The 16,423-nt window shown below is 38.8% G+C and overlaps 1 protein-coding gene across 14 annotated transcripts in view; it reads left to right on the top strand.

Annotated features, from left to right (window-relative positions):
• The window catches only part of FREM1 (FRAS1 related extracellular matrix 1), a 163,586-nt gene that overhangs the window by 112,602 nt on the left and 34,561 nt on the right, over window positions 1–16,423 (top strand). For 6 of the 14 annotated variants that reach the window (XR_013534281.1, XR_013534286.1, XR_013534267.1 and 3 more), the window contains 3 exons: window positions 7,993–8,460; window positions 13,388–13,589; window positions 14,322–14,466. Coding sequence is in view for 7 of the 14 variants with exons in the window: in XM_078369385.1 (XP_078225511.1) it covers window positions 7,996–8,460; window positions 13,388–13,589; window positions 14,322–14,466 (812 nt within the window). In the remaining 7 variants the exon portion in view is untranslated. Of the gene's footprint in view, window positions 1–7,992; window positions 8,461–13,387; window positions 13,590–14,321; window positions 14,467–16,423 lie in introns of those variants that run through there. The other 8 variants (XM_035305987.3, XM_035305996.3, XM_017973662.4 and 5 more) reach the window with 3 other exon arrangements.

Here is a 16,423-nt window from a genome sequence, read left to right as displayed (position 1 = left end):
TACACCTTAAATATATAGAATGAAATTTATTTTTTAAAAAAAGGAAAGGAAAGGAGAAAAAAATGAGTCATTTCAGCTCTGGTGCAGCTATGTTTTTCTTTTACTGCCTTGCTGTATGTAAGGTGAAGCCACACAGTTAAAATGACAGCAGTAAAGCAAGAAATTATGGCCTGTTATCGAAAAATAAACACAGTAAACAGATCCTAATGCAAGTTCTGCTACAAGGAGAGATGTGAAGAGCTGAGGCTCCCAGCTAAAGATGGACCTGGAAAAGTAATTTCCCTCTTTTGGGAGTATGTTTTTCTGTCTGACAAAAAGGCATTTATTAGTAAACATTTGGCATAAGCAGACACTGCCTTTTGACACAATGTGTTCTGGTAACTATATCATAAATCATGTTGTCATAAAGTAGATCATATTTTCCCATAGAAACAATGTGATAATTGGGAACTGTGCACCTGTTCTAGAATTCTGTATCAAATAAATCATTGGAATGAATAACAATCTGGTGAAAAGGCAAAGATACAACATTAATGAAAATCTACATTCATTTAAAATATGGAAATTTATTTCAAGTCACATAAAGCAAGAGCAACTCTGGAAGATCTATAATCTCACAGCTCTCAAAGCTGGCTGAACCTGAGGTCCTGGAGAGAAACACAGGTCACAACGCCAGGCATCAGGACTGGGAAATGTTGGACTTTGAGGGAACCATTGTACACAATCCAGTTTTGAGTTTTGTCAATTCATAAGGAGGACCTGAGACCATTGGTTTGTTTATTGTACACCCATACTTTTGGCTCCTGGTACAGTTTTCACCATGACACAATACAGTCTTCTAAAGAGCACTATAAAATGACATAAACGGAGCATATTCCTATATTGTTCAGTGGGTCCCCATAAACTATCAAGTATCACTGACACACCCATGTTCAGATATCACTGTCCTCTATCTCACTTTTACCTATCTAAATTCAATATATCTGCTCTGACAAACACTGGTTAAATGTCAGGAAAGAGGATGTTGCTTGCCTTTTTAGCTCTAAAATGATTTTTGGAAGCTGACTTGGATAATCCAACAAAATGAGCAATCCCAGAAAGCTGGAACTAATACCTTATTTGTTTCTCTTGATAAATGTCCCTTAACAAGCAGATAATCATTTAGTTGACCAATATCTTAACTAGTTCAGTCCTTGAGTGTTGCTAGGTATTCACTAAAAAGTGAGATGTAGGAATTCCTTTTCAAGCCAGCTCTTTTGTTTGAGAGGTGGAATAGCGAAGTTAAGATACAGGCGTGGGAGCAAGAACTGCCTGAGTGACTCACAACTCTGTGACCTTCATCAGGTTACACAACCTTCTATGCTCTTGTTTCCTCTTCTGTGAAATGGATTGATGCTCACAGCACCTGCCTCACAAGGTTGTGAGAAGTTTATATGAGCTTATGCACATAAAGCATTAGTAGAACAACACCTCACACATAGGAAGAACTAAGTAACTGTTAGCTACTATTATTGTTGTCATTATGTCCTTGCCTTGACTGCCTTCTTACTTCCAATAGTTACAACAGCAAGCATGGTCTTGAAGGAGGAAAGGAGTTACTGAGAGGAGCAATGACTGTTCTTTTTTTCCTGTTTGCTAATGGAGGCTGGGTGCTTCTTGGCTTAATACATTTGTATCAGATCCAGGGCTTTTAATTTTACACTCATTTCTGGAACTTCTAGCTTCTTTCCCTTCCTGCTTCCCTCTGTCAATGCCCACAGGACTGTCTGCTGAAGACATTAGTAACTGTCTTGAAGAAACCAGTGACCTTGTTGGAGAACACAGGAATGAATGCATAAAGATGTTGAGAAATGAAAGTTAGGTATTAATCGAGTGGTGAGAATGAAGAACAAAACCTCCACATGTAAGGACTGGCGATAACTGTAAAAATTTCCTAATTCACATCCAGAGAAAGTGATATTAGATGGCATTTTAGAAATGATTTATCCCAGGAATTTCTACATTTTTAGATCCTCAGAGAATTGCCAGAGAGAACTACAAAATGCAAATTTTTGGGCCTTACCCCAGAGAGGCAACTTTGGTAAGTCCAGTCTCAGGCCCAGAAATCCGTGTTGTTGAAAGGTATCTTCAGGTAATTCTGATGGAGTCAGGACTAGCCATCAATGGTCTGGTCTAGTCTGTTGTTCTGAATATGTTCTGAGGAACCTCAAGAATTTATGGAAGTTGAGGCTGCATGTGGTGGCTCACGCCTGTAATCCCAGCACTTTGGGAGGCCAAGGTGGGTGGATCATCTGAGGTCAGGAGTTTGAGACCAGCCTGGTCAACATAGTGAAACCCTCTCTCTACTAAAAATATAAAAAATTAGCCAGGAGTGGTGGTGGGCACCTATAATTCCAGCTACTTAGCAGGCTGAGGCATGAAAATCATTTAAACCCAGGAGGCAAAAGTTGCTATGAGCCAAGATCATGCCACTGCACTCCAGCCTCGGTGACAGAGCGAAACTCCGCAAAAAAATAAAAAGAAAGAAATAATTAAGAATTTATGGAAGCCTTTTAGGGCTTCCCAGAGATAAAGAGCTGAATTGAGGTTCTAGGGCCTTCAGCCCAATGTACTAATGGAACGTAGGTGTGTGTTTTATGTGTGAGTGTGTGTGGATGTTAATGCTTTGTTTTCTAGTTTGTTTTGCATGCTGGGCTTCCAGGCAAGGTGTTCTTTTAGCAAAAAGGCTGTGATGCCTTAACAGATTGGTATTAATATGTTTCTATCAGCTCTTCATATTTACTATTTTCCTCTCCTAACAGAGAAAGTACAAACCACAGGCCCCAACCATTGGGCAACTATATTTACCAAGCATGAAAAATACTGTTTTCTTGTATTTAGTTTAATAGTATTTATAGTGTTCAGTTTTTAGTAGTAAAAGGTTTCCTTTAAATACACTGATTTAAGTTAAAAATTGAATTGATAGAAAGCAAACTGGTAAATAATAAGTGTACACATAGTACAGGCATGTGGCAAAGATATGGTGGTGTTTCAATGACTCAAAATTAGGAAACAAGGTTTTAGGGAGAAAGCAAATAACAAAGGCCAAACAGCATTGATTTGGTCCAATCCCTTATTTACACGTAGGAAAGTTGGCATTGCTTGAACACCTGCAGTGCATCAGAGAATGACTTGGACTCTTTTTTCATATGTCATTTTCCTTAAGCCTTATGCCACCACCTTGCAAGAGATGCAATAGTGTTCCCATTTTACATATGAGAAAACCAAGGATCCAAGAGGCACAGGAAGTCACCTACACTCACATAACTGAGTATCACTGCTGAATTTGGGGCTCAGAGCTCATTTCCAGGGGAAGATTCTTTCCATTATACCTCATTGTACCAAAAATTTGTAGAGAATATGCATTTGTATGAAGGAACCTCCTCAATGTGTCATTCTGATATTTGGCCAGCAGTTTTACATATTTATAATGGAAGAGCCTAGCATCTGCCCAAGACCCAAATTTTAATCTTGTCATTTCACTAACCCAATCATGGACTGCTGTGTTGTTTGTCAAGTGGCGCTAAACCAAAGCTGAAAGCCTGTTTTAATGAAAGTGTGATCATAGTGCTTTTTAAAAATTAAATATATGCAACCAATCTAATCACCTAAATTTATGTTGCTTGCTGTCAAATTTGGCAAGGAATTTGGCTGGGTAGAAGAGATAAATTTTGTGGCAGAGGATTTTTCCCCCTTCCCTTTTTAATGTAAGCTATGGCAGCATTAATTAAATGGGGAAGTTTAATAGTCAGATTTTACCTTCTGCAAAAATATTTTGTGAATCATAAATTCTCCTGCATTGTTTGGTGCTGCTGGCCTGGAAGAAAGATTTGGCAGCATGTTCTAGGACAGATGACACCGAGTGATTAGCAAGCTGACTTCAGCTGCTGGCAGCCGGGTACTAAAAGAACATGCTAATGTCCTCCATTTTGACATGCCGGCTGGACTTTTTTTTTTTTTTTCCTGAGGAGCTGGCGCTATTTATGATTCCATTTTTATCTCTTAAATGCCATGACAGATGGCAGCTTCTTCAGCCAACTCTATTGCCAGGCAATGCAGAAAGCTTGAAAGCACCGTGGTAATGGTGAAATCAGACCAGGCAGGCACCCCAGACAAATCTGAGAGTCATTCCCCAAATTTCATGAGAACGGTGGTCATCTTGGCTGCATCTCTTCTCAGGGGGATGTATTAAGGGAAATTAAACAAATGGACCCACAGAAGGAGCTGCTACCGCCAACTTCTTCACCTCAGAATGGACACCAACACAGCAATGACTTTGTGGTTTTAAACCTGGAGAATATATTTGGAGGATTTGGGGAGGAGGTATTTGGAAGAGCTTCTGATCGGTCAGCTTTTGCAGACATGAACAGCACTGACCTTGTTTCACTTGTTCTGCTAGCTTTATTTTGACTGGGAACCCAACCATAACCATTCACTCTGTCTCTCTCTGATAATGTCTCTCTGCCTGTGAGTAGTTTGCACTGTTACTTGTGAAAGTGGAATGATGTATTTGATCCAGTCATGTTTAGAAATGGCATCCTTTTCACCCCTGGCTTATTAGCTTTAGGTCAGCACAGACAGCTGCCCCAGTGTCCCAGATGGGAGCAGTGGCCTCAGAAAACATATTTCTTACTCTTCTGTGGTCTGTGGCCTGCGTGCTCTCGCTCCCATCTGTCTAATGGCAGGCTGCCTGTTTCCAATGTGGGCAGATCGCCATCATCTGGCAGGGAGGGGTTTGAGATGGACAACCCCGATCATAAGACAACTTCAGTGACCTCAGAAAGGTCATGCACGCATCGAATAGATGTGGCCGTCCTGAGATGAGCTTTGAGGACCCCGTAAGGCATTTTTGCAATTTAGTCTCCAGAGAGGAAAATCAGAATTCGATATTCAAGATGGCCGCCTCTGATGGAGTCCCTGGCACTCACTCGAGTTCTCATTTGACTTTGTTGCCTTGTTCCCAACTCTTCCCGTTTTCTTCTTCCTTTTCTGCTATTTGACATACTTTCAATAGTGCACAATGTCTATAGCTCTGCAATTAACGCTAATGCTAAAAATACACGTCCTTTGGCTTACATTTGCACTAACGTACCAATGGCTGATTTAACACTCTCCACAGAGCACATTTGATACAGGGATCTGGTAAGGAATAGAGAGCCAGTTTATTTGTGAAACGGGGTAGAATGAGAGGTGTGAAACATATTTCTGGAGGGGGAAAATGGGAAAAAGGGAACTTAGAGGCACTGAAGGAGCATCCTTATTTTATCGTGGATCAGATGATAGGATTAAGGGGAATATGAAAAAATAACAGAAAAACAATAGACTAAAGGCGGAATTCTGTGAAAGGCTCTGCCTGAGAAATAAAGCATAATTTTATACCTAAAATGTATATATCAATGGACTTTTGAAACTGTGGAGGTGACTAAGTAAAAAGTTTGAAGCACAGACATATTTTTCTAGGTTCCTTTTTTTTTCTTTTCTTTTTTTAAGATGGGGTTTTGCCATGTTGCCCAGGCTGGTCTCAAACTCCTGAGCTTGAGTGCTTCACACACCCCAGCCTCCCAGAGTGTGTGCAGGACTATAGACATGAGTCACTGCACCTGATCTCTTTTTCTTTTCTCTTTCTTTCTCTCTCTTCTCTCTCTTTCTTTCTCCTTCCTTCTTTCCTTTTTTTCTTTTTCTTTTTTTTTCCAGGATCTCTATCTATGTGGCCCAGGCTGGAGTACAGTGGCACATTCATGGCTCACTGTAGCCTCGACCTCCCAGGATCAAGTGATCCTCCCACCTCAGCCTGCCAAGGTACTGGGTTTATAGGTGTGAGCCCCTGCACCGGCCTCTTTTTAAAATAAATAATTGATTTTATAAACACCTCATGGTCCAGTGATGAAATGGCCCAATTTGCTAAAAATATACTTATCAAAGGTTTAGTTTTATCAAAGAAAAACTGATTGGTTTGTTTTAAGGCAACTATGTGATTTTGCTCAATCTGTCATTCTAAAGGTAGTTGAATACCTTTATTCAAACTGTGAAAAACAATGCTGTGGGAGAAATAAATCAGGTTTCATTCTCTACAAGTCTAGCTGTGTGAAATGTCAAAATTCATTTGTTGTATTTCGCTTAGCAATTTTAACTTTTTGGACATAGATTTCTTTTTCTTTGTATCACATCAGACCCATTTTTCTTGTTGGCAGTCTTATTAACTAGATAATTAGAAAACTAGAAAACTTCAGCCTAGCCTTCAAAGCAAAATCAGTACTTAGCCAAACTCATCTATTTTTACTTTTTTTTTTGCCAATCAGTTTGAGCTTATGAGGTTAGCCTTGAACTAATGACCTTGCCTTCGCGAGCGCCATGACCTCCGGCAGGAGCCACTTTGGACCCCTCTTTTTACTTTTTGTCTAACTGCCCTCCCTGAGTCAGAGGTCTCAGGCAGAATGGTTGACTCGTTCTCACACTACCTAATTGCAGGTCTCTTTATGCTCAAAAGGATCAATGCTGAAACCCTGAAGAACAAGACATCTTTCACAAAGGATAAAGAGATTGTTAGTCAAATCTGCCAGATATGAAAAATAATTACAAACTCCATACCTTCTCTAGTTTAAAAAGAGCCTCCAAAGAAAATATATAACTTATATATGTATATAAAATTTATATCTAAAAATGTTATATATAATTGATATATTCTACAAAAACATTATTTTTAGAGATTTTTGTATCAGTGGAATAAAAAAGTGTATCATCCATGAATATTTCCAGCAACTATGGTACATGGAGAAAAGCTAATAAGACACAGCTCTGTGATTATTTCTAAGTACAATTTCTTTGGTGTATAGTGAGTTTGTCAGTCCAATTTGGTAGTAATGATTTCCTAACTTTTTGGAGTTTTAATATTGTGCCTTGTTTGCATAATTTCATGATACTCTTAATTCTTATTGAAATAAAAATTACATATTGGAATGCTACAAAGATCATTTAAATCAGTGTTATTGTGAAATTGGCTTTAGTAGGTAGAATGTGATTTCATGATCAATATAATCAGAAGCATGGTATGCTATCATAAAACTAAGATTGTAAGAAAGATTTTGCTTATCTCAGATGTGTATCATTTCAGCTTTCTTTTTATAGTTTTGCAATGGTGCTCAGGCATCACAATTTTTTGGTAGTGGATTGCTAAACCAGCATTTATTTTAAACTCTGTAAGAGCAGAGGATGCAGGAATTGAAAGACCTGTGTTCTAGTCTCAGCTTCATCTCCTACCTGCCTTATGATCTCCCACCAACTTACTGAACCTTTCTTTGAAGCAGGGAAATAATCCTTATGTAGCGTAACTGTCACCTATCTTCTAGGGAGCAAATGCAGAAGTACATGTAAACTGTAAGAGATTAGGGCCTCCCGTAATATTTTAGAGTTGGTTGGTACTTTATTATCTTCTGGTTCATCCCCTTCATTTTTTCAGAGCAGTGAAAATGAGGCCTGGAGGGGAAGATGAGTTAGGTGAGATTACATTTCTGAGAATGTGCTCTGCTATTAGCTAAATTCAACCCATTCAGCACTTTATTGTATTGGCCTCCCAGTTATCAGACTTAGAACTTCAGTTTATTACACTCCCATGAAAAAAATACAATTGAGAAGTTATAAATAAATAAAGAGGGTATACTTTTCACATTCATATGATGAGTCTCATTGGATATGAAATTTTTATTTGGGTCAAGGAACCACATTAAGCACTGATGAGCCTGAGGAATATGATTGTCAGAATTTGCCTGTTCCATCACATAGGTCTGTCATTAGTATTATTGAGAAAATACTCTTGGGTGTAGAATGGTCCATTTATGTGTTACTCAGGGGACTGGTTTAATGATAGGTGTTCTGTAAGATCTGCCCTTGATTTTTCATTTGACTCACAACACGACATATCCCTTAGTAAAGGTGTGTATTATCATTTCATTCCAGTAGATGGTGACACAAGAATCCATGCTGAAGGCTGCCTTGCCTCTCTTTGCCAGATTCATCATCAGCAATGGACTGCGGACCAAGCATGGGGTGTTTGAGATCACACTGGAGACTGTGGACAGAGCCCTGCCCGTGGTAACCAGGAACAAGGGGTTGAGACTGGCCCAAGGGGCCGTGGGCCTGCTTTCCCCTGACCTCCTTCAGCTGACTGACCCTGACACGTCTGCAGAGAACCTCACCTTCCTCTTGGTTCAGCTTCCCCAGCATGGCCGGCTCTACCTGTGGGGGACAGGGCTGCTTCAACACAATTTCACCCAGCAGGATGTGGACAGCAGAAACGTGGCCTATCGGCACTCAGGAGGGGACTCACAGACTGACTGCTTTACTTTCATGGCCACAGACAGGACAAACCAAGGTTTTGTTGTGAATGGGAGAGTGTGGGAAGAACCTGTTTTATTCGCCATTCAGGTAAGTATGAAAAGCACAGTTCATTTGCCAGAGATATGAAAACAGTGACATCGAGAACTATTTATTTATTTATTTTTTGAGACAGAGTCTCTTGCTCTGTCACCCAGGCCGGAGTGCAGCAGTGTGATCTCGGCTCACTGCCACCTCTCCCTCCTGGGCTCAGCAATTCTCCTGCCTCAGCCGCCCGAGTAGCTAGGACTATAGTCATGTACCACCATGCTCAGCTAACTTTTTTGTATTTTTAATAGAGATGAGGTTTCACCATGTTGATCAGGCTGGTCTTGAACTCCTGACCTCAAATAATCCACCTGCCTTGGCCTCCCAAAGTGCTGGGATTACGGACGTGAGCTACCGTGCCTGGCCAAGAACTATTTTTTTAAATTTCCTTTCTTCTTTCATTCAAATACAGATTGTGCATCTACAGCACACACAGAATATTAATATGAATGAAAGAGCTTTGGTCCCCACATTTGTGCTAATGACTGACTGTGAGTGTTGATGGTAGCACAGAAAGGAGCAAAAGCCATTGGCTTTGGAGTCAGACAGACCCAGGTGTGAATTCCTGCTTTGCAGTGCATTGGCTGTGTGACCTTAAAGAGTTCTTTAACTCTTCTGAATCTACTTTTCCTTCTTTGAAAAACATGCCTACAGCATTGTGGTGAGAATTCAACAGGATTAGGTATCCAAAGCAGTAGCATATGGCCTGAAACATATTTGATGTTGAAACTTACGAGGCAGCATCTTTACACGATTACACATGTAATAATGATGAGGGTATTAATAGCAGCAATTGCAGTTTCTTTAGTGTTAACTGCAGGCCAGACCCACTCCACATAAATCTCATTTGATTCTCATAAAATTCCTATGAAGCAAGTTTTGTTATTGACATTTTATGGATGAGGATACAAGTTCAGGAGTTAAATGATTTGATCAAATCCGCACAAAGATCTCAAGTCTTTTTGATCCCAAATTCTGCGTCCTTTCTATGGCACTACACTGCCACATTTGTTGACTATTACAAGGATTCCTGGAGGGCATAATGTGTTTTTCTTTTTTAAGTCAAAACACATCAAGTATATTCTGGCTCTCAAACTCTTGAATCTACTCTCCTTGGAAGTAGTTCACCCTCTTCTACACACTCTCACCAAACACAAAATAGATAAAATTTGTCTCTTACTTTAGAATACTTTCTGACTAGTAATATAGTTACATTTTCCCTTGCTGAGAGAAAGAAAGAGAGAGAGAGAGAGATTTATTTTAGGGAATTGACTAATTGGCTCATGTGATTGTAGGGCTTGACATGTCTAAAATACGCAGGGCAATTTGGCCGGCTACAAATTTTAGCAGGAGTTAACGTTGTAATCTTTAGCCCAAAGGCAGTCTGGAGGCAATGTTCCTTCCTTTTTGGGGGACCTCAATCTTTTCTCCTAAGGCCTACAGTTGATTGGTTGAAGCCCACTTGCATTATGGAGGATGATCTCTTTAACTCAAAATGTACTGATGTAAATGTTAATTCCACCTAAAACACACCATGGGAAGTTGATACATAAAATGAAGCCTCCCAGACTCTGTGTATGGGACAAGTCTTGAGAGCATAGAGTGGGTGCTGGATGAGTCCTTGGCAGTTGGGAGGTCCAGAAAATACGATGAAATGATGCGGCACTGGGAAAATAAAGAAGATATTGACATCATGGACACAGTGTGTAAGAAGCACTTTGTATTAAAATTATTATTTTTATCATATGTTTTAATTGATCTTAGTCCCATTCCACTCTTCAGTCTGTTAGTATCTTTTTTTTGATTGGCAGGAGTCCTGCCAAGGACTCCTCACCCTGGGTTGAGACATGTCTCTGTACTGTCCAGCCAGGGATACTTTTCTGGGTCTCTTTGGCTGCAAATTTATACGAATTCTAAATTCTGAGTGCAGATATCAGAGTTCCTTCCTACACTCCAAAGCACAGATGGAAAAGAGGGTGGAGATTGGAGAAAGTACCAGAACTTAAATTAGGTATCTCCCAACACCAACACTCATCTTAATAAGAGAGTTATCTATTGGAAGTTGTGGAATTTACTGATAGGAAAATGTTGGACATATATTGTAAAGCTTTTTGTCAAAAGTATGAGGTTTTCATTGCAAAACAAAACAAAACAAGACAAAAACATTATGTGTAAAAACTCCACAAGGTAAGCTTCAAACTTTCTCCCATAATTCCCCAGAACTCTCAGTCTACTTTAGCAGAGAAATCAAGAGGCTTTAAAAAGTGATTGATCCCACCAGCAGTGTAGGAGAGATGATGGCAACAGTGTCTTGCCTTCTAGAGAGTTTTCTGCCAAGACAATATGGATGTTGACCTCTTCTGGTGGTACCTGAGTAATTGAGGGCAAAACTACTGTAAAACATGGGTGTTTTTGACTGACACCAGCAGGCACAACCTGACATTCATTTTGTAGGAAATCTTTTATGTCTGATCAAGATTATTGCAACTGATGCAACTTGTACTTCTTCTTTAAAGGGTTCAGGTAAGGGAGAAAAAAGTCATGTTATGCTTTCTATACATTTTCAGTAAGTCCAACACAAGTTTTCAGAGGATAGAGGTTTCTTTAAAAAAAAAAAAAACCTTGCAATCCAATATTTTAAAATGCTTCTGGTATACTGAGCCAGAAGATCTACTTTTGACGAAGCTAGAAGTTGAATAAGACCTAGGGTATATTTTAATGTGACCAGAGACATGACAAGGAACTGTGTTGCTAGAGCTTAGATGTTAGCTTTTTTAAAAACACATGATTGCAACAGGCATTTCCTACTTTTGTAACACTTTCGTTTTTAAGGAATTATAACATCCATAACCAAAATAAAACAACCATCCTACATTCAGCTATTTATTTAATGTCAACTTTGGGTATTTCTTACATAGCTTGGAAGTACTTTAATTTTCCTCTTCTTCCACTGACCATCTCTTCTACTGGCCACATGGTTGTGGGAGCTTCTTCCCTCATGGGCCACGATGACAGCTTGACACCCAACCTCACTGCTCTGCAAGATGCCACCCATACTCTTCAGGAGAGGAGAATGATTATGACTTTTGAAAATGTCTGTTGCTTTTTCAGTTTATAAAATAACTATGTATTGCAAATAATTTATAAACCATAAGAAAAAAATTCTTCACAACCATACCACTCAAAGATAACTATTGATGGTGACTTTCTTCCATTCTTTTATTTTGTTCAATTAAAAATGGGATGATATTATTTATACTGTTATGCATATTGACTGTCTCCATCTTCATGTATTCTGAATATTTCCTTATGTCATTAACTATTCCTGATAGTACTTGATAACTAATCATATTCCTGATAATATGATTTTTAAAGGTTGCATGGAATTCAGTCTCAGGTGGAGATGGTTTATAAATCCCCTGGTGGACTTTTGCATGCTTTTTGTAAATTGCTATTATAAGTAGTATTTTAGTGAATATATATCTAATCATTTTTGTGTACGTATCTGTTTCTGCAAAATACAGAAAAATTTTCACTATTTTGCACCCCTACCAGCAAAATATAAAATATCTGTTTCTTCACATATTCATCATCATGAATTATAATTATTTCTGTTTTTTTTAAAGAATCTTGCCAATTTGAGAGTAAAAAATGGTTGGTTGTGACAAACTTTCTTATGAATTAAACAGAGGAGGAGCTGTAATCTTTCCCCACTCCAAAACAAATGAACAGATTGGTGCAAATGCTCCAAGACTTTTGCCTATGTCTATACAAACATTATGTATGTATGTATGTGTATATATATATATATATTAACAAAAGTAGTATTCTAATTCTATTCTGCAGTTTTCTGGGGCTTTTCAGTTAATGCAAAATTGTGGAAAATTTTCACTATCAATTCATCTTCTCCCTTATTTTTAATAGCTACAGAGTAGCTCACTGTATCATAATACACAAAAATCTACTTGGTCTTATCATTGACATGAATTTTTTACTTTGCTAGGGTAAACTAAGATTTACAATAGTATCATTTTGTGGTAAATGAAGTCAAGAACTGAGGGATTAGGAGTGAGGGGAATGAAGATTCTTGTACCTGTTTGCTAGTATCAGCAATGAATCTGTTCTAATCCATCCAAACCTGTTCTATCCTTACCTACAACAGTCCTCTTGCAAATGCATGGTGGGCTGAGCTCCACACAGACTGAATGAGGTCTTTTGTTGTGTTTGAACCTACACTTCTGTTCTCACATATGAGTTACTGTTCATCACCATCTTCACAAATCGAGTCCACCTGTTCAGGTACCTGGCTCTCCTCCTCAGTGAAACAAATATGCAAATTATCTAGAAATAATCCCCTTTCACCTTTTCCATACTGAGGTATCTCTATTTTTATTCAGCATTTTTGCCAGTTGAAAAAAAGACTTGCCCCCCCAAAATTCTATATATTTGTAAACCCTTACAATTTTGTGTCTATAAATCACTAAACACCAGGAAAATGGGGGCAGTTCTTCTGTGGAGTTAACATGAAGTTTGTTCTAGAATTCTTGGGTTAATTTTAGTGTATTCGTTTAATAGACATTCCCTGGGCTTCTGCTTTGGTTCAGGCACTGTACCAAGTGCAGGGAATCCCTAGGGGTAAAAGACCTGATGCCTGCCTTGTCAAAACATGTATCCTAAGTGGGAGTCAGGCGGTAGGCACATTGCTAAAGTGGGATCAAAGTTTACAGTGGAAAGTTGGCCTCTGTTCCAAGAACTGTGATAGTTGCTGAGGCTCTTGTGAACAGGACAGTCTTTAGCAAGAATTCGCTAATGAAGAGTATAAAGAATCTGAAATGCAGGACTGTGTGTCATTGTTGAACCAATAAAGCCCAGCGTTGCATGGGGGTGAGGAGCCTCTGGATAACATTGAATGTCATTGTTGATGATCCAGGTGGACCAGTTGGACAAAACAGCTCCCCGTATCACACTCTTGCATTCCCCTTCTCAAGTGGGGCTCCTGAAAAATGGCTGCTATGGGATTTACATCACTTCCCACGTGCTGAAGGCATCAGACCCTGACACTGAGGACGATCAGATCATCTTTAAAATTTTACAAGGTCCAAAACATGGACATCTGGAGAACACAACAACAGGTACTGGCTTCCTTAATCCTTGTAATTGCTCATTTTAAAATACCCAGTGGCTGGCAGGGCTGGAGATTAATTTAATTAAGTTCAGGCCCATTTGGTAAACACTCCCCAGGGCTTACTGATAGATGCAGTTTATAAATCAATATTGGTCCTAAAGAGGGTTTGAGTCTGAGCCTTCCTAAATGTATCCTAACTAGAAGAAACAAATACTGATATACAATTGTTGAGTATTTATAATTTTTTCTCAACAGCTGATTATAATATATTCAGAGGAACACAGTGTCAGGACCAAATTTCCTATCTGTGACAAATTTTTTCTTCTATCATGAATTCTCAATGATTCTAAATGATGTCAGATCATTTTTTTTAAGTTCTTGATATTTTTCCTAATGGTTTCTCTGGATTGTATATTATTTCTACTTTCTGAGCACAATGATTATAATACATCATTAAACAGGATGGCACAGAATTAGATTTTTATTACTGTATCTTCCTACTCTTCTTTTTATTTTTATGTGTTCTTTAAGGCAAATATTTGTGAGGCAGTCAATTTAATGCCTAATTTAAGCTCATTGCATTTGAGTTTTAAGATAGTTACAGTAATGTTAATTTCCTTTTTAAAATGTACATTAGCTACTTTTAAAGCTGTATTTAAAATAAAATAGCTGTACAATTTGATTAGCTCTTATTTAATGTTTTGATTACCCATGATATTCATTTATTTGTTTTTTGTAGGTGAATTTATCCATGAGAAATTTAGCCAAAAGGACTTAAACAGTAAGACCATTCTTTACATCATAAACCCATCTTTGGAAGTAAATTCAGATACCATGGAATTTCAAATCATGGATCCCACAGGGAACTCGGCCACTCCTCAAATGTAAATTCTCTTGCTTATTCAGTAGTCCTATATGTTACACCCAGAATGTATCTGAATATTAGGAAAGGGAAATGTTCTTTTTAAAATGGAACCTAAGAAGATAAATTAATAGACCATTTCACAAGCTCAGAGAATTTATTTGGAGAAGGAATTTTAAAAATTACTGTTTTATAATAGGAAAGCCAATAGCTTTACAGAGTACAGAAACATTAAAAAGCTAAGTTGACGTTCACATTATGCATGTCAGTGTATACACTTTTATACACAGGGAGGTTTCTGTCTTAACAATTCACTAGCATCCAATGCTGGGTTTGCAGGTTTATGTAGCAATTGTGCAGCAAGAGGTCACTCTAGGACCATGTTAGTAACAATAGCCTTCGAATATATCTGCTGTCGAGAGGAATGAGATAGTCAAGCAGAGTTAGCCAAACACCTCCTCTTTCTCTATGAAGAAAATTACATTTACTTGACAGTATGTTTATAAAGTAATAAACTTATCCTAAGTAAGATGAAAATACTATAAAGAGGAAAATAGATTTTGGAAGGTGTGTAAGGATTTGATCCTCAAAATAGCAAGAGGATCTTGAAAATTAACAAGATTAACAGACCGTAGCAATTTCACTGACCAGGTCCCTGTTCTAGACTTTTCTTGAATGTAGAACTTGAATAGCTTACCAGCTAACAGGTGGTCGTAGAAAGCTCTGACAGAGTGCAGTTCTTCTGGTACTGCGCTGTTTTTTCGTTGTTTTTGTTTTTGATGCTTTTCTCAGACACCTCAAAGAAAAGTATACTTATCCTTGTTTTAGTAGTCGCCATATCCTAGGCATACTAAGCACCATAAGTAATACAGCCCTGTTATGGTCCTTTTACGATGGTATATAGATGAAGGAAAGAAAGCTGAGAAACTCCTCTGCAGTCCAGAATTCCTGCTTCTTTCCGATCCTGAATTGTAGTTCCAAAAACTTACCAGCAGAGGCCACTGTAGTCATTGTCAGAAAAAAGCTAGCATCCTTTTCTTAGCAAAACGCATTCCCAGGGTCCCAGTTCGTTACTTGATAAAATGTAGAGCCTGGCCCAGATTTATTAACTCCACAGACTTTTATCGAGTGGCTACTATATGTCAGGTGCACAGTACTAGGAGCTGGGGAAGAGGTGAGAACAAAGTAGACCTGGCCCCTGATATTAAAATGTAATCTTGAGATTATAAAACGTAAAAGAGATGACCTTCACGCATTAAACCATCTCTGCCCAAGAGAAATAAATCTTCAGGGTCACAATCTTTATAGAAAAATATGTCAGCTACTTTCAAGGTCAGACAAGTATCTTCCAATTCTCAAGAAAATGTAAAAAAAAAATACCTGCTCCAAAAAAATTAATAAGTGGACATCCCTTTTTTGACTAATTTATAGATGAGAAAACTGAGGGCAGAGCTAGAAAGTAACTTTTCTAAGGCGGATGCAGCTAATTAGTGAAGGAGCTGGGCTTCCGGCCCAAGGAAACGTAGCTTTAGAGTGCGTGTTTTTTTTCAGTGCAGTAGAGAACTTCTTGCCCCTTTTAAGGACCGTGTCCATCTGGCCTGAAGAAAAGGGAACAGCAGGCGTGTGTTTCAGCCACCCAAGCAAGAAAGAAGGAATACTTACTTATCTAGGGCCTGGGGTTCTGTTGTTGTTTTTAAGACAGAGTCTCACTCTGTCACCAGGCTGGAGGGTAGTGACACGATCTTGACTCACTGCAACCTCCACCTCCCGGATTCAAGTGATTCTCCTGCCTCAGCCTCCTGAGTAGGTGGGATTACAGGCACCTGCCACCATGCCTGGCTAATTTTTGTATATTTAGTAGAGCTGGGGTTTCACCATGTTGGCCAGAATGGTCTTGATCTCTTAACTTTGTGATCTGCCCGCCTCAGCCTCCCAAAGTGCTGGGATTACAGGCGTGAGCCACCACACCTGGCCAGGGT

This window comes from Callithrix jacchus, chromosome 1 (genome assembly GCF_049354715.1).
Source record: "Callithrix jacchus isolate 240 chromosome 1, calJac240_pri, whole genome shotgun sequence".
Lineage (NCBI taxonomy): Eukaryota > Metazoa > Chordata > Mammalia > Primates > Cebidae > Callithrix > Callithrix jacchus.
The sequence above is the reverse complement of the archived record's forward strand: the minus strand, read 5'-3'. Positions and strand labels throughout refer to the sequence as shown.